This window comes from Chiloscyllium plagiosum, unplaced genomic scaffold (assembly GCF_037043375.1).
Source record: "Chiloscyllium plagiosum isolate Xiang-an unplaced genomic scaffold, Cpla_swu_hap1 HiC_scaffold_7, whole genome shotgun sequence".
Lineage (NCBI taxonomy): Eukaryota > Metazoa > Chordata > Chondrichthyes > Orectolobiformes > Hemiscylliidae > Chiloscyllium > Chiloscyllium plagiosum.
The window spans coordinates 116,483,056-116,502,389 of NW_028270145.1; the positions used below are offsets into that span (position 1 = coordinate 116,483,056).

At 43.3% G+C, this 19,334-nt stretch overlaps 1 protein-coding gene across 2 annotated transcripts in view; it reads left to right on the plus strand.

Annotated features, from left to right (window-relative positions):
• The window catches only part of cxcr1 (chemokine (C-X-C motif) receptor 1), a 40,106-nt gene extending 21,293 nt beyond the window's left edge, over positions 1-18,813 (plus strand). The window contains exons 1-2 of one of the 2 annotated variants that reach the window (XM_043694381.2): positions 5,803-5,954; positions 16,955-18,813. In XM_043694381.2, coding sequence (XP_043550316.2) covers positions 16,958-18,019 — 1,062 coding nt within the window. In that variant the 5' untranslated portion in view covers positions 5,803-5,954; positions 16,955-16,957 and the 3' untranslated portion in view covers positions 18,020-18,813. Of the gene's footprint in view, positions 1-5,802; positions 5,955-16,954 lie in introns of those variants that run through there. The other variant, XM_087989421.1, reaches the window with a different exon arrangement.
• The last annotated feature ends 521 nt before the right edge of the window (positions 18,814-19,334 follow it).

Sequence of the window (19,334 nt, forward strand, 5' to 3'; positions counted from 1 at the left end):
GACAATGCAGACACTGTCGACTCTTATATAAAAAGCCATCAGGTTTACAAAAGTACTTTAGGGAAGAAAATCTGCTGCTCCTTATCTTGGCCAGCATGTGACTCCAGATGCAATAAATGCTGACTTCGCCAGCTACACCCACATCTTTTGCACAAATATTAAACAAAAGATTTATATTTTCGACAGGGGCTTACCGAAGACAGCTTTCTTTTCTGAGTAGAGTGTAATGTGTGGCACAGGGACATGGAGTGAGAAAACCATATTGTGCAATTACACTCCAACCATACCTTTCAATGTTCCAGTATAACCAGTGCACCCCAAGAAACAGCACAGCTGTGGAAAGTAGCAATTTATGCCCATACAATATCAGCTAGTTTGGTTATTCCACAGAAAAATGATCTTCCAACTTACTGAACCCAATTCAAACACAGACAGATTGGTAACTCAATTCTAATTGCAACATTTCTGTTCTGTTCCAATTTTACAAATATAATTTAAGTATGATTTATATAGTGAGCATTTGAGATCAGTGAACATAATTCAGCAAGTTTTAATAGAGTTACGGTAAGGATAAAACTGGTCCTTGAGAGAAAATGCTAAATGGGGTGGGGGGGGGGGGGGGGGGGGGGGGGTAGGCTAATTGCAACAATATTAGGCAGGAGCTGGAGAAATTAGATTTTGGGGGTGGCTGTTTTAGAGTAAGTCCACATCTGATATGTGGGAGTCTTTTGATGAATGAATGATTTTTATTGTCACGTATATTTAACAATAAGAATACAACAAAATACAGTAAAAACCTTTAATTTGTCAATTTGATTTGGCACCATTTTAAATAATTTAAGAACAAGAAAACAAAGAGAGATCCAGCTTAAAGAGGGTCCATTGGTCCTGAGCCAGCTCATCATCATCAATGACATCAGCACAGCCATCCCTCCTTCACTGCGTCATTGCCATCTACACTGAATCCAACCAACGGTTAAGTGACCAATCCTCAGGTGCTGCCTGGCTGATACTCCTCCGCCACCGCCTTGCCCCATTTGTACTGGACCAAGCAATGTCAGAGTCATGTCACTCACCACTGGGCCCACCTCATCCATTGCGCCGTGATGCTCTTCCATTACAACTTCACCACCGCCAGCATCAGACCCAACCAACAATGAGGCGAAAGTGAGGACTGCAGATGCTGGAGATTAGAGTTGATAGTGTGGTGCTGGAAAAGCACAGCAGGCCAGGCAGCATGTGGAGCAGGAAAATCGACGTTTCCCAAAACATTGAGTTTCCTGCTCCTTGGATACTGCCTGACCCGCTGTGCTTTTCCAGCAACATACACCCAACCAACAATGAAGTCTCCGATCCTTAGGTGCCATCATTTGCAGCTGGGCCGACCTCACCTCCACCAGTGCAGCATTCACCAATTCTGATGCCAAGCCCTGTACTCACTCTGGAAAAGTAAGTAACGGCATACTTAGAGCCAGTGCTGAGCCCACTCTCCTCTGTGCTGAGCCCACTTGAGATCCACGTTGTGTCCACTCTCCTTAGAGCTAACCCACTCAATATCTGCACTGGGTCCACTCTCCTAAGCACTGGGCCCAATGCCTCAGCAGACGATGGGAAACATTTTACAAGGTCTACCCCAGGTTGCCATGTATCTTGATGATATGCTAATAACATGGAAGGTGAATATGGAGCACTTGGAGAACTTGGACATATCCTTAGACATTTCTCCCAGGCGGGCATATGCCTATGAAGGGAAAAATGTTGTTCCAGAGTTGACAAGACTGGGTTACACCCATTGAAGATAAAGTTAGGACAATCAAAGGTATCCCGCTGGATGTCTGTACTGGATCTTAGGTGTTTCCTTGGGCTAGTGAAGATTAGATTAGATTAGATTCCCTACAGTGTGGAAATAGGCCCTTTGGCCGAGCTAGTCCACACCAACCCTCCGATTATTACTGAAAGTTCATTCATAAATTGGCCTCCAACCTGGCATCATCACATCAACTCTTTAAAAGGGTCAGACTTGAAACTGGTTGTGTAGCCAAGCCATAGCTTTCAGGAAAGTGAAGAAACAGCTACCACCCTCTACAGTGCTGGCACACGCTGATCTCAAGTGAGATCTGGTACTGACATGCAATGCCTTCCCGTACCGCTTTGGGGTAGTATTAGCTCATAGGTAGCCCAATGGAGCAGAATGCTCAATAGCTTATGCATCCTGAATTTTGGCTAATGCAGTGTGTAAATATTCCCAGATAGAGAAGGAAGGTGTGTCAGTCATATTTGAAGTCAGGAAATTCCACCAATACCTTGTGGACATAAATTTGTAATAATAACAGACCGCAAACACCTACACGTTCTATTTAATGAGAACAAGGCAGTGACACCCATAGCTTCAGGCTGAATTCAGCGATGGGCTCTAATAGTCAGTGTGTATAATTACAAGTTGGAATACTGTCTGGGAGGCCAAGTAGCAAATGTGGATGAATTGAGCCGCCTCCATCTGGCAGATACATCACTGGTGATAACACCATTGGAAGGGTCCGTAATGGTTTTAAATTTTCTTGACACACTCCCAGTCACAGCTGACAATATCAGACTATGATCGCAGAAAGATTCAGTCCTGGCAAAACTGAAATAACTGGTGGACGATGGGGAAACCAAAGGGTTGTCCTGACCAGAAATGAAACATTTTTGGATCCAGAGAGACCAAATCACCAAAGAGAATGGCATACCATTATGGGGAGCAAGAGTGACTGGCCTCAGGCAAAGGTCACTGTCAGATCCTGACTGAACTCCACTTGGGTCATCCAGGGGTTTGATATATAAGGACAGCCCTATTCCATCTATCACCCAATGGCCTGATAGAAAGAGCAGTTCAAACTTTAAAGGTAGACTTGAAGAAGCAGCCTACAACTTTGCTAGATACCAAACTGTCTTGGTTCCTATTTGATTTGGACCACTCCTCATGCAGCTACAGAGATAGCTCCAACAGAGTTGCTAATGAGGAGAGGAGTCTGCACCAGGTCAAATCTGGGGTGGGGCGGGGAGGGGGGGGGGGGGGGGGGGGTGGCAAGAGTGTGAAACAGCATCAGGAATGCCCATGTTGAATACATGACTCGGCCAAACAAGAGAGACAGTTGGGTGTAGGAACCACGGGAATGGCCCTCCACGTGTCAGAGTGTTGGTCAATGCAAGGGCAGGAACACTAATGCAGAGCGTTCGGGTAAGAGCAATGGTCCAGGACATGCAAATGGACCATATGAATGTTGCAAAGTTGCTTGTGGTACAGAAGCAAAATGTGACCTGCTCCTTGGAACAATCCAAAGGGCTGTTGGAACCTGAGGGTTCTCCATTTTGGTCAAGTGTTGAAGACACCTCTGAATCTGCGATCAACATGGTGATCTCACCTTTGCTCCTGTCTGTCACATACCACCCCATACCTGCCGCAAAGAAGTATCAAACATTCTGACGCTCTGTGAGCTGGTTCTGATGGAGCTGGATCACTGTCAAGGACTTCCCACGTGTAAATAAAGGGTGATTTGGTGACAGGATACCAGAGTTATCACAATAAAATAATGGATGAGTATGTTGATATTAAAAAGGGAGAGGTGTTTTGTGTCTTGAGAAACAATGAGATAGATATGTCCCCATGGTCTGATTAGATGTATTGCAGGATACTGAAGGACTCCAGGGAGGAGATTGCTGGGGCATTGACAGAGATATTTATAACCTTTTTAGCCACAGGTGAGGTCCAAGAGACTGGAGATTAGCCAATGTTGATCCTTGCCCAGATAGGGCAGCAGGGACAATACAGGAAATTACAGGCGGTTGAGTCTTACATCAGTAGTAGAGAAATTATTGGAAAAGATTATTAGGGACAGGATCTGCCTGCATTTGAAAAAATAATTCACTTATTAGATATAGTCAGGATGGCTTTGGGTAAGGGAGGTCTTGTCTCATAAATTTGTTTAACTTTTTTAAGGAAGTGATTAAGTTAATTGATGAGAGTAGAGTTACTGAAATTGTTTCCATTGCCTTTACTAAAGCATTTCACAAGTCCATCGTGGTGGGCTGGTCCAGAAGATTAAGATTAGAGTGGTGCTGGAAAAGCACAGCAGGTCAGCCAGCATCGGAGGAGCGGGAAAATCAACATTTCGGACGGGAGCCCATGAAGGGCTCCTGCCCGAAATGTCGATTTTCCTGCTCCTTGGATGCTGCCTGACCTGTTGTGCTTTTCCAGCACCACTCTAATCCTGACTCTGATCTCCAGCACCTGCAGTTCTCACTTTTGCCCAGAAGATGAAGTAATAAGGAATCCATGGAGAGTTGGTAATTTGGACATAAAATAGGCTTGATCATAGAAGACAGAGGGTAGTTGTGGCTAGTGTGTTTCTTATTAGAGGTCTGTGACCAGTAGTGTTCCACAAGTATCAGTTCTGGGATCTCTATTGTTCGTAGTATATGTAAATGATTTGAATAGAAGTGTATGTGATCTGATTATTAGGTTTGCAAACAGAACAAAAATTAGTGGAGTTGTGGGTAGTGACCAATGTTGTCAAATAATACAACAGGATATAGATCAGTTGGGAAGTTCGTGAGGAGAAATGGCAGATGGAGTTTAATCTGGAGAAGTGTGAGGTGATGCATTTTGGAAGGTCAAATGCAAAAGGAAAGTATATGGTAAATAGCAGGACCATTAGAGGCACTGATATACAGAGGGATCTTGGGTGCAAGTCCAGAGCTCCTTGAAGGTGACAACACAAGTGGATAAGGTGGTAAAGCAGGCATATGGTATGCTAACCTTAATTGGTAATCATGTGAATAGGAAAGGATTAGAAAATGGACAGGAAAGTATTAGAAGGATATGGGCCAAGTGCAGGGAAATGGGGTTAGCGTGGATGGACATTTTGGTCGGTATGGACCAGTTTGGGCCAAAGGGCCTGTCTCAATGCTGTAGCACTCTATGACTCTATGGTTGGGCAATTGAGTATAAAAGTTGGCAAGTCATATTGCAGTTGTATAAAATTTTAGGCAAAAGCAAGGACTGCAGATGCAGGCAACCAGAGTTTAGATCAGAGTGGTGCTGGAAAAGCACAGCAGGACAGACAGCATCCGAGGAGCAGGAAAATTTTAGTTAGGCCATGTTTGGAGTATCGTATGTAGTTTTGGTCACCACACAATGGGAAGGATATGGAGAGGATGCAAAAAAAGGTTTACCAGGATGTTGTCTGGTTTGGAGTGTATTGAGCTATAACAAGAGGTTGAACAAACTTGGATCACTTTTGTAAGACTGTCAGAGGCTGAGGGGCTGATAGAAGTATATAACATTATGAAATGCCAAATACTAGGGGCATTGGTTTAAGTGAGGCAAGGAAAGTTTAAAGGAGATGCGCAAGGCATGTTTTTACACAGAAGGTGATAGGTACCTAGAACTTGTTACCAGGGGAGATGGTAAAAGCAAGTTTGATAATGAGGTCTAAGAGGCATTTAGACAGGCATGGGAACAGACGAATGGCGAGATATAAACAGTGTGCAGGAAGATTGGATTACTTTAGAATGGTATCTTGATCAGCGTAGATATAGTGGGCCAAAGGGCCTGTTCTTGTCTGTACTGTCCTGTGTTCTGTGTTCTGCGTTCTATGATGTTGCAAGTGATCATTTATGGTAATTTGTCCCATTTTGTTAAAAGCACTTGAGTCAATTCTTACGTGGATTCTGCATTTCTTGCTTTTAATTACGTCACATATTGCAACACACTTCGTTCTTTACAGAACACTCAATTCTATTTAATAGGACACACTCTGGACAGCTCTGCCACTCTGCAGCAAGATCTTTGTTCATGCCTCCAAACATTGTAGAAGCCTCTGAATGAGCTTGCTTGTGACTAAAAAGTTAGATGGTCAAGAAAATTATATTTTCAGCTTACTTACAGGATACATCAATCACTGTCTGAGAAGGTATGTTAATTTTAATCAGAAGTTTAATTTAACTGATTTTGTAAAAAAAATAATATTTGTGTTTATCTTTGTTTGATTCCTGTTTTATATTGTAATTGTGACTGAGCATTCAATAGGAAAGTAAATAAAATCATGCCCATATCGTATCTAAACCTTTATTCATATACCTATCCAGATCCCTATTAAATGTTGTAATTGAACCGGTTTCCACCACCTCCTCTGGTAGCTCATTCCACATCACATACCACCCTCTGCGTGAAAAAGTTGCTCTTAGGTCCCTCTCACCTTAAGCCTATGCCCTCTAGTTCTGGACTCATCCATTCCAGGGAAAATACCTTGTCTATTTACCCTATCCATGCCCCTCAGAGTACAACGGGATCTTGATCTGATGGGTCAATAGGCTGAGGAGCAGCAGATGGACTTTAATTTAGATACATGTGAGGTGCTGTATTCTGGAAAGGCAAAAACAGGTCCTAGGGAGTGTTGCTGAACAAAGAGACCTTGGAGTGCAGGTTCATAGCTCCTTGAAAATGGAGTCACAGGTAGATAGGATAGTGAAGAAGGCGTTTGGTATGCTTTCCTTTATTGGTCAGAGTATTGAGTACAGGAGTTGGGAGGTCATGTTGCGGCTGTACAGGACATTGGTTAGGCCACTGTTGGAATATTGCGTGCAATTCTGATCTCCTTCCTATCAGAAAGATGTTGTGAAACTTGAAAGGGTTCAGACATGATTTACAAGGATGTTGCCAGGGTTGGAGGATCTGAGCTACAGGGAGAGGCTGAACAGGCTGGGGCTGTTTTCCCTGGAGCGTCGGAGGCTGAGGGGTGACCTTATAGAGGTTTACAAAATTTTGAGGGGCATGGATAGGATAAATAGACAAAGTCTTTTCCCTGGGGTCGGGGAGTCCAGAACTAGAGGACATAGGTTTAGGGTGAGAGGGGAAAGATATAAAAGAGACCTAAGGGGCAACTTTTTCACACAGAGGGTGGTGAGTGTATGGAATGAGCTGCCAGAGGAAGTGGAAGCTCAACATTTCAATTCCCCCTCCCACTCCACCAAGGATATGCAGGTCTTTGGACTCCTCCATCGTCAGACCACAGCGAAACGACGGTTGGAGGAAGAACGCCTCATCTTCCGGCTAGGAACCCTCCAACCACAAGGGATGAACTCGGATTTCACCAGTTTCCTCATTTCCCCTCCCCCCAGCCTGTCTCAGTCAAATCCATCAAATTCAGCACCGCCTCCCTAACCTGCAATCTTCTTCCCGACCTCTCCGCCCCCACCCCTATCTGTCCTATCACCCTCACCTTGACCTTTTTCCACCTATCACATTTCCGACGCCCCTCCTCCAAGTCCCTCCTCCCTATCTTTTATCTTAGCCTGCTGGACAAACTTTCCTCATTCCTGAAGAAGGGCTAATGCCCGAAACGTCGATTCTCCTGTTCCCTAGATGCTGCCTGACCTGCTGCGCTTCTCCAGTAACACATTTCCATCTCTTACCTTTTATACCCTTGGCTTTCATTAACAGGAGGCTTGAGTTTAAGAACCATGAGGTTTTGCTGCAGCTCTCTAAAACCCTGGTGAGACCACACTTGGAATATTGTGTCCAATTCTGGTCACCTCATTATAGGAAGGATGTAGATGCTTTAGAGAGGGTGCAGAGGAGATTTACCAGAGTGCTACCTGGATTGGACAGCATGTCTTATCAAGAGAGGTTGAGTGAGCTAGGGCTTTTCACACTGTTTTGCACCTTCTCTAGTAGGTACATCCACATACTGAATCAGAAAATTGTCTTGTAAGCACATAAGAAATTCCTCTCCATCTAAACCTTTAACACTATGGCAGTCCCAGTCAATGTTTGGAAAATTAAAATCCCCTACCATAACTATCCTATTGTTCTTACAGATAGCTGAGATCTCCTTACAAGTTTGTTTCTCAATTTCCCTCTGACTATTGGGGGGGTCTATAATACAATCCCAATAAGGTGATCATCCCTTTCTTATTTCTCACTTCCACCCAAATAACTTCCCTGGATGTACTTCCGGGAATATCCTCCCTCAGCACAGCTGTAATGCTATCCCTTATCAAAAATGCCACTCCCCCTCCTCTCTTGCCTCCCTTTCTATCCTTCCTGTAGCATTTGTTTCCTGGAACATTAAGCTGCCGGTCCCGCCTATCCCTGAGCCATGTTTCCGTAATTGCTATGATATCCCAGTCGCATGTTCCTAACCATGCCCTGAGTTCATCTGCCTTCTCTGTTAGGTCCCTTGCATTGAAATAAATGCAGTTTAATTTATTAGCCCTACCTTGTCCCAGCCTGCCCTGACTGTTTGACTCACTTCTGTTCTCAGCTATACCCGTCTCAGATCGATCTCTTTCCTCACTATCTCTCTGGGTCTCTTTCCTCACTATCTCTCTGGGTCCCAACCCCCCACCTTACGAGTTTAAATCCTCCCAAGCAGTTCAAGCAAATTTCCCTGCCAGTATATTAGTGCCCTTCCAATTTACGTGCAATATGTCTTTCTTATACAGGTCACTTCTACCCCAAAAGAGATTCCAATGATCCAAAAATGTGAATCCTTCTCCCATACACCAGCTCCTCAGCCATGCATTCATCTGCTCTATCCTCTTATTCCTGCCCTCACTAGCTCGTAGCACTGGAAGTAATCCAGATATTACTACACTTGAGGACTCCTTTTTAAATTTCTGCCTAACCCTCTGTAATCTCCCTTCAGAGTCTCAACCTTTTCCCTTCCAATGTCATTGGTTCCAATGTGGACAATGACCTCCTGCTGGCCCCTCTCCCCCGTGAGAACATGCTGCACCCTCTCTGAGACATCCTTGATCCTGGCACCAGGGAAACAACACACCATTCTGCTTTTTCTCTGCTGGCCACAGAAACATCTGTCTGTACCTCTGATTACAGAATCCCCTAACACAATTGATCTCTTGGAAGCTGACATCCTCCTCATTCTATTAGGTCTAGTCTCAACACCAGAAACTTGGCTGTTCGTGCTACGTTCCCCTGAGAATCCATCACCCCCTACATTTTCCAAAACAGCATACCCGTATGAAATGGGTATATCCACAAAAGACTCCTGCACTAGCTGCCTACCTCTCTTACCCTTCCTGGAGTTAACCCATCTATGTGACTGTATCTGAGACTTTCCCCCCTTCGTATAACTGCCATCCATCTCATACTGTTGCTGTTGCAAATTCCTCATCGCTTCTATCTGTCTCTCCAACTCTATCTGGTAAGGTTTGTATCCAACAGCATTTATGGCAGATATAATCCACAGTAACCCTTAAACTCTCTTTAAATCCCCACATCTGACAAGAAGTACATATCACTGCAAAGGCCATTTTTGCTCCTTCACAATCTACAGACCCAGAAAATAACACCGTCTCATTCCTCTACAAACACTGCCCCAGGTTAAATTAATAGCTATGACTTATATTTTAAGTTTAATCAAGAAACTTATCTCCAAAAACATATAATCAAGAAAGAATCCACTATACTCACTACTGCAGCCTTTCTCTTGGACAGACTTAAAACAACAATTAACTTATCTGATGCTGTGCTGTGAAATTCGCCCAACAGTTCCTCCAAGATTAGTTGTGAATTTCACTGTTTGTTAATTTTCCCAGATGCACTCTGATGTCCAGCGATATACAAATTCAAACAGCAAAGGCAGTAACTGTGCAGGTTCTCTCTCTCTCTCTCCTGCACTGTCCTCACCATGTGCTTCCGTTGTCTGCTCTTTTCCCTTTTAAACTGCTGTTGTTTTGACTTTTTTTTCCCAAAGTTCCAAAACAATGCAACAGCATATAAAACAGTAATTGCTGCTCCTGGAATTCGAGGAAATCACCTCCAACACCTTAAATACCTCAAAAAAAGGAGCAGCTCTTACAGCAGAAATTTTTCCTGTCCTCCATCTTGGATTACCTTATCTAAACCAGAAAACATTTGTTCACTGCCACTCTCTGTTTCCAATTCATCTGATTTCTGATCAGTTCTAATTCCTTACCTTTTAATATGTGAGCTTAATTTTTTTGCTGACAAGTCCACATGGCACTTTATCAAACATCGTTTGGAAGTCTAAATATACCATCATCTGTATTCATTACTCAGAGTAGGTATCTCTGTTACCATAACAACCTGTGAGAGTTCATAGTTCACAGAGAGGTATTGATAGGTTAAGTAAATGGTCAAAAAGCTGGCAAATGGAATATAATTGTGAAAATTTGAATAATAAATCATAGAATCCCTGCAGTGTGGAAAGAGGCCATTCAGTCCATCGAGTCTGCACCGACCCTCTGAAAAGGATCCCATCTAGATCAAACCCCAATACAATCCCTGTAACCCTGCATTTTACAACGGTTAACCCACCTAACCTGCTCTTCCCTAGACACTACAGGGCAATTTAGCATGACCAATCTACCTTACCTGCTCATTTTTGGACTGTGGGAGGAAACTGGGACACCCAGAAGAAACTCATACAAACATTGGGAGAACACGAGATTGTTGTTCATTTTGGAAAGGTGAACAAAAGAACAGGATATTATTTAAATGTAGAAAAACTGCAGAAAGCTGAAATGCAAAGGGCGTCATTTATATGAATGATTTGGATGTGAACATAGGAGGTATAGTTAGTAAATTTGCAGATGACACCAAAATTGGAGGGGTAGTGGACAGCGAAGAAAGTTACCTCAGATTACAACAGGATCTTGATCAGATGGGCCCTTGGCCCAAGGAGTTGTACATGGAATTTAATTTAGATAAATGTGAGGTGCTGCATTTTGGAAAGGCAAATCAAGGCAGAACTTATACATTTAATGGTAAGGTCCTGGGGAAATTTTGTTGAATAGAGACCTTAGAGTGCAGGTTCATAGTTCCTTGAGCATTGAGTAAAGGAGTTGGAAGGTCATATTGCAGCTGGACAGGACATTAATTAGGCCATGTTTGGAATATTGCATACAGTTCTGGTCTCCCTGCTATTGGAAGGATGCTGTGAAAATTGAAAGGGTTCAGAAAAGATTTACAATGCTGTTGCCAGGGTTGGAGCATTGAGTTATAGGGAGAGGCTGAATAGGCTGGGGCTGTTTTTGCTGGTGCGTGGGAGGCTGAGGGGTGATCTTATAGAGGTTTATAAAATCATGAGGGGCATGGATAGAGTGAATAGATAAGGCACTTTCCCAGGGGTGGGTGAGTCCACAACTAGAGGGCATAGGTTTAGGGTGAGGGAAAAAGATTTAAAAGAGATCTAAGGGGCAACTGTTTCACACAGAGGGTGGTGCGTGTATGGAATGAACTGCCAGTGGAAATGGTGGCAGCTGGTACAATTACAACATTTAAAAGGCATCTGGATGGGTATATGAATAAGAAGGGTTAAGAAGGATATGGGCTAATTGCTGGCAAATGGGACTAGATTAATTTAGGATATTTGGTCGGCATGGATGGATTGGGCCAGAGGGTCTGTTTCTGTGCTGTACATCTCTATGGCTCTTACGACTCTATGACTTGTATACGAGGCACAGAAAGCTCACATATGGGAGCAGCAGGTAATCAGGAAGGCTAATGGAATGTTGGCCCTTATTTCAAGGGGGTTTGAGTAAAAGAGTAGGGAAGTCTTACTGTAACAGTAAGTCACTTTACCTGAGGAAGCTGCAGCACTCCAAAAGCTTGGATTTCAAATAAACCTTTTGGACTATAACCTGCTGTTGTGTGACTTCTGACTTTGTAAGTGTCCAAGGTGTGGTAAGACCACATCTGGAGTACTGTGAGTAGTTTTAGTCCCCATATTTATGGTAAGCTATTATTGCACTGGGGGCAGTTCACAAAAGGTTCAGTAGGATGATCCCTGGTTTAGACAGGGATATATATCACTATATATATATATATATATATATATATATATATCACTAGACTATTAACCCAGAGTCCAGGTAATATCCCAGGGACCCATGTTCATCCTGCATGGCAAATCCTGCATGGCAAATCCAATAAAAAGCTGGGATAAGAAGTCTAATGATAACTTTGAAATTGTTGCCAATTTTCTGAAAAGACCCATCTGGTTGAATAATGTCCTTTTGGAAGGAAATCTGCCATGATTATCTTGTCTGGCCTACGTGTAACTCCAAACCCATAGCAACGTGGTTGATTCTTAACTGCCCCCTGGGCAATTAGGAATGGGCAACAAATACTGACTGAGCCAGCAACATCCACATCCCGTGAATGAATAGAAAATGGCGAAGCAAAGATCTGATAGAATATTTCAAAATCTTCGAAATAGATGTGGGGATAAGGAAGAAACTGTCCTGATTTTAAAAGTATCAATAAGGTAGAAGATACAGATTTAAAGTAATATGCAAATGTAACAAATGTGATGTGACAAATATCTTTTTCACACAATGAGATTTTCTGGTTTAGAATGCACTCCTTGGAAATTTGGTGGAGATGAAGACAATTGAGATATTCAGTAGGGTTTCAATGATTACTTGAAGAGAGCAACATGAAAGGGTACAGGGAAAAGACAAGGGTTTGACACTAAGTCATAATGATCCTTTGAGGCATGCTGGGATGAATGGCTCCTCTGTTGCATCACTTCTGTGATTCTGTGACTGATACCATACGGCACAGGCGGAACATGCTCAAACTCAAAGGAACATAGAACAATACAGCGCAGAACAGGCCCTTCAGCCCTCGATGTTGTGCCAACCTGTGAACTAATCTAAGCCATCCCCTTATACTATCCCATCATCATCCATATGCTTATCCAAGAATTGTTTAAATGTCCCTAATATGGCTGAGTTAACTACATTGGCAGGTAGGGCATTCCATGCCCCTACGAGGCTCTGAGTGAAGAACCTGCCTCTGATATCTATCTTAAATCTATCACCCCTCAATTTGCAGCTATGTCCCCTCATACAAGCTGACATCATCATCCGAGGAAAAAGACTCTCACTGTCCACCCTGTCTAATCCTGTAATCATCTTGTATGTCTCTATTAAATCGTCTCTTAGCCTTCTTCTCTCCAATGAGAACAGACCCAAGTCCCTCAGACTTTCCTCATAAGACCTTCCCTCCAGACCAGGCAATATTCTGGTGAATCTCCTCTGCACCTTTTCCAATGCTTCCACATCCTTCCTGTAATGGGATGACCAGAACTGTACACAATATTCCAAGTACGGCCGCACCAGCGTTTTGTAAAGTTGCAGCATGACATCATGGCTCCAGAACTCAATCCCTCTCCCAATAAAACCTATCACACTGTATGCCTTCGAAACAGCATTATCAACTTGGGTGGCAACTTTCAGGGATCTATATACATGGACAACAGGATCCCTCTGCACATCCACATTATCAAGAATCTTTCCATTGTTTCAGTTCTCTGCCTTCCTGTTATTTTTCACAAAGTGAATCACCTCACATTTAGCTGCATTGAACTCCATTTGCCACCTCTCAGCCCAATTCTGCAGTTTATCCAAGTCCCCCTCCAACCTGCAACATTCTTCCATATTGTCCACTACTCCACTGACTTTAGTGTCATCTACAAATTTACTAACCCATCTACCTATGCCTGCGTCCAAGTCATTTATAAAAATGACAAACAGCAGTGGTTCCCAAAACAGATCCTTGTGACACATCACTAGTAGCTGGACTCCAGGCTGAATATTTTCCATCAACCGCCACTTGCTGCCTTCTTTCAGATAGCCAGTTTCTAATCCAAACTGCTAAATCACCCTCAATCCCATGCCTCTGCATTTTCTCCATCAGCCTACCATGTGGAACCTTATCAAAGGCATTACTGAAGTCCATGTACACCACGTCAACTGCCCTACTCTCATCTACATGCTTGGTCACCTTCTCAGAAAACTCAATGAGGTTTGTGAGTCATGACTTGCCCTTGACGAAACCATGTTGACTATTTCCAATCAAACTGTTGCTTGCTAGATGATTATAAACCCTATCTCTTAAACTTTCAAAAACGTTTCCTGCAACAGATGTAAGGCTCACTGGTCTATAATTACCTGGGTCATCTCTACTGCCCTTCTTGAACAAGGGTACAACATTTGCAATCCTCCAGTTCTCTGGTACTAAACCTGTAGATCATGATGACTCAAAGATCTAGGCCAAAGGCTCCGCTAACTCCTCCCTAGCTTCCCAGAGGATCCTTGGATAAATCCCATCCAGCCCAGGGGACTTATCTACTTTCACACATTCTAGAATTGTAACATCTTCTCCTTAGTAAACTCAATCCTTTCTAGTCTAATAGCCTGTATCTCAGTCTTCTCCTCTACAATATTCTCCTTTTCCTGAGTGAAAACCAATGAGAAATGTTCGTTTAGTACCTCTCCGATCTCCACAGGGTCCACACTAAACTTCCCACTTCTGTCTTTGACTGGCCCTATTCCTACCCTACTCATCCTTTTATTCCTCACATATCTATAGAAAGCTTTAGGGTTCTCCTTTATTCTACCTGCTAAAGACTGCTCATATCCACTCCTTGCTCTTCTTAAATCCTTCCTAGCTTAACTGTACCTCTCCATCGCCTCAACTGAACCATCTTGTTTCAACGTCACATAAGCCTCTCTCTTCTGCTTAACAAGAGATACAATTTCTTTAGTAAACTATGGTTCCCTTACCTTATCACTTCCTTCCTGCCTGACAGGGACATACCTATCAAAGACACACAATATCTGTTCCTTAAACCAGCTCCACCTTTCAATTGTCCCCATCCCCTGCATTTTGCTACACCATTCTAATGAATACTAATGAGCAACTCCACAGAGGTTGGTATCCATCACCAAGACATTCTTTATTTCCTGATGAACAATTCTTGACTTTAGTACAGACTCTTCACAGTCAGCTCTTAGAGTGTCAGTATCTCTGACACTCTCTTTTTTATATGCCAGCCAGGGTCCCTGACTGAATCAGATTAAAAACCCTAAACAGGGAACTAATTTGAGTTAATTCAATTTTTGATTTGATTTATTATTGTTACATGCACCTCAGTAGAGTATTGTGTGCAGTACTGGTCTTCTTCTCTGAAGAAAGATATCCTGGCTCAGGAGGCTGTGCAACAAACATTTACCAGACTGATTCCTAGGACAACAAGATTTACGGATGAGGAGAGGTTGAATTGATTAAAACTTTATTTGCTGGAGATCAGTGGTGGATCTCATAGAAACCGATAAAATTTTAACAGGATTGGACAGGGAAGATGCAGGAATGATGTTCCAATAACCGGGAAGTCAAGAGCCAGGGGTCACAGTCTAAGAATTTGGAATAGGCTGAGATGAGGGATTTGCTATCACAGAAATTTGATTTGGAGATGCCGGTGTTGGACTGGGGTGTACCAAGTTAAAAAATCACATAACACCAGGTTATAGTCCAACAGGTTTAATTGGAAGCACTAGGTTTTGGAGCGACGCTCCTTCATCAGGTGGTTGTGTGACACAATGACCTGACGAAGGAGCAGCGCTCCGAAAGCTAGTGCTTCCAACTAAACCTGTTGGACTATAACCTGGTGTTGTGTGATTTTTAACAGAAATTTGAACCATCTTCTGCCTTGATGTCCATTCAGTTTACCTGTCCATACCTCTTTGTAGTCTCTTTGTGTCTGACTTACAAGTCACATTGCAACTTAGCTGTATGATGAACTCATGGGAAATGTTTCAGTAATATTGTGTTCAATTCTGATCACCACATTACAGGAAGGATGTGGAGGCTTTGAAGAGGGTGCAGAAGAGGTTTACCAAGATATTGCCTGGATTAAAGCGTATGAGCTATGAGGAGAGGCTAGAAAAACTCTGGTACTTTTCTCCGGAGTGGTGGAGGCTGAGGGGAGACTTGATAGAAGTCTGTAAAATTATGATATGCATGGACAAGATTGACAGTTAGAATATTTTTCCCAAAGTTGAAATGTCTAATACTAGGGGGCATGCATTTTAGATGAGGGGGAGTTCAAAGGAGGTGTGAGGGGCAAGATTTTTATACAGTGATGGTAGGAGTCTGGTATGCACTGCCAGGGATGGTGGTGCAGGCGGATATTATAATGGGGTTTAAGGGGCTTTTAGATGAGCACATGAATATGCAAGGAATGGAGGGATATAGATCATGGGCAGACAGAAGGGATTAGTTTAATTTGGCATCATGTTCAGCAGAAAGTGCCAAATGACCCGTCCCTGTGCTGTACGGTTCTATTCAACAGAATTGAGAGTTATGCAGAAAGAGGGGGAGGAGCGTGAGAATGAGACTGACAGGAAATGGCCTTCAGAGCCACCAGCCTTGAATTTATTGAGTGGCATGACAGGCTTGAAGGGTCAAATGGTCGACTCCTGCTCATAAGCCCTTTGTTCCTGTGTGCATTTGGTTTCTCTATGTGTGCCTAGTTACAAAGTTTCTTAAAAGATCATAAATTGGCTTTATTCTGATTCTTCAGTTACAGCTAATTTGCTTTTGGAAAGAGACTTGAGACAAATCGAACAAGCTGTTTGACAATTATGCTGATCATTTATGATAGAACATAGAACATAGAAGAATACAGCGCAGTACAGGCCCTTTGGCCCTCGATGTTGCGCCGATCCAAGCCCACCTAACCTATACTAACCCACTATCCTCCATATGCCTATCCAATGCCCGCTTAAATGCCCATAAAGAGGGAGAGTCCACCACTGTTACTGGCAGGGCATTCCATGAACTAACGACTCGCTGAGTGAAGAACCTACCCCTAACATCAGTCCTATATCTACCCCCCCCTTAATTTAAAGCTATGATGAAGGGCTTTAGCCTGAAACGTCGAGTTTCCTGCTCCTCGGATGTTGCCTGACCTGCTGTGCTTTTCCAGCACCACTCCGATCTAAATTATGCTGGTCATGCTGAAGTTGATGATGATTGAAACACATTTTCCCGTACTTTCACCAGAAACAAATCAATGAATGCAACACTGGCTATTATCTATAGATTGTTCTCACTCCCTGATCTTCTTTCTTTCAGAAAATGGACATCAAGCAGTTTGAATTTGGAGATATTGACTTTGGTGATTTATTTGAAAATTATACAAATAATTATGATGGTTACAAAATTGATTCAGACACGTCGCCCTGTACTTCTGTCGTGAATGAGTCAATCAACACAGCTCTGGCTGTTATCTATAGCCTGGTGTGCTTCCTCGCTGTGACAGGGAATATTATTGTAATGACTGTCCTACTTTATAATCGATGGACCATCTCATCCACAGACATCTACCTGCTTCATCTGGCAGTGGCTGATCTGCTCTTTGCCGTGACCTTGCCTTTTTGGGCAGTGGATGCCATATCTGGCTGGGTGTTTGGTGATGCCATGTGTAAAATTATCAGCATGTTACAGGAGATTAACTTCTACAGTGGGATTTTATTGCTGGCTTGTATCAGTATTGATCGCTATCTGTCCATTGTCTATGCTACACAATCCCACAAGCAGAAGAGACCATTTATAATTATGCTGGTTTGTGCTACTGTTTGGTTGCTGGCTATGGTTCTGTCTTTATCAGTTTTATACAAGGGTGAATATACTCCACCTGGTTCCAACAGACAGATGTGTTATGAGACACTTGATGGAGAATCAGCAAAAACGTGGAGAATAATCACCAGATTTTTGCGGCATTTTATTGGGTTTCTTATCCCTCTGGTTGCCATGGTATTCTGCTACAGTGCGACAATCCAGAAATTGTGTCAAACGAAGGGATTTCGGAAACATAAAGCCATGAAAGTCATCATCGTGGTGGTGTTGGCTTTTCTCATTTGTTGGTTCCCACACAATATTACGGTATTCATCGACACACTGATGAGGAGCAAACTCATTGCTGAGACTTGTGAGAAGCGTAATCACATTGACAGAGCTCTCATTGTAACTCAAAGTTTGGGATTCTTGCACAGCTGCATTAACCCAATCATATATGGGTTTATTGGGGTGAAATTCAGGAGGCATCTGGTCAAACTCTTGGTTACAAAAGGAATCATGAAGCAAAGCAATGATTCACGATATATGAGATCTGCATCCTCTTCCTCAACTGTCATGTAGAATCTTTGTGACATAACTATTAAACTATCAGCAAGATGGCAACTTAAAAGAAAAAGCAAGAGATGAAAAGGAATAACTGACTTAGTAACTAATTGATTAGCAATGCTAGTTTTTAAGTTCTATTTAGAAAATAGATCAGAATGACAGCCCCTTCATTTGCTGAGTTAAAAATCACGCAACCCCAGGTTATAGTCCAACAAGTTCAGTACTAGCGCTCTTAATCACCTTCACAACCACATGATGAAGTCCAACCCCAGTCCAACACCGGCACCTCCAATGCATTTGTTGAGTTGAAGATTAGCCCATCACTCTGCCTGTAGAGGGCTCACTCCTTGGTATGTGCTGCATTGTGGGCGGCACGGTGGCACAGTGGTTAGCACTTCTGCCTCACAGCGCCAGAGACCCGGGTTCAATTCCCGCCTCAGGTGACTGACTGTGTGGAGTTTGCACGTTCTCCCCGTGTCTGCATGGGTTTCCTCCGGGTGCTCCAGTTTCCTCCCACAGTCCAAAAATGTGCAGGTTAGGTGAATTGGCCAGGCTAAATTGCCCGTAGTGTTAGATGCCGGGGTAAATGTAGGGGAACGGATATGGGTGGGTTGCGCTTCGGCAGATCGGTGTGGACTTGTTGGGCTGAAGGGCCTATTTCCACACTGCAAGTAATCTAATCTAATCTAATTGTTTCTGTCTCTCCACATGTGTATAAAGGGTTTGTACTGAAGCTCTAGCTGAGTTAACAAACAGTTATTAGATGATATTATCACTTAAGAAATAAAGATTGAATTCCTTCAGTGTGATTCCTTGTTTTCTAAGGCTCTCTGGCCATTCTTTGAGATGGTCATCTTTGCATTATTGTTACCATAATGTTCTGCTTTCTGTATCTCTGAGCAAATTCATAATGCTGACACTTTGAAATGTGTTGATGGAAAAGTGCAGCAGGTCAGGCAGCATCCAAGGAGCAGGAGAATCGATGTTTCGGGCATGAGCCCTTCTTCAGGAATGAGGAAAGTGTGCCACGTGGTCTATGATAAAAGGTAGGGAGGAGGGACTGGGGGAAGGGGCGTTGGAAATGCGATAGGTGGAAGGAGGTTAAGGTGAGGGTGATAGGCCGGAGAGGGGGTGGGCGCGGAGAGGTCAGGAAGAAGATTGCAGGTTAGGAAGTTGGTGCTGAGTTCGAGGGTTGGGACTGAGACAAGGTGGGGGGAGGGGAAATGAGGAAACTGGAGAAATCTGAGTTCATCCCTTGTGGTTGAAGGGTTCCTAGGCGAAAGATGAGGCGCTCTTCCTCCAGCCGTCGTGTTGGTATGGTCTGGCGATG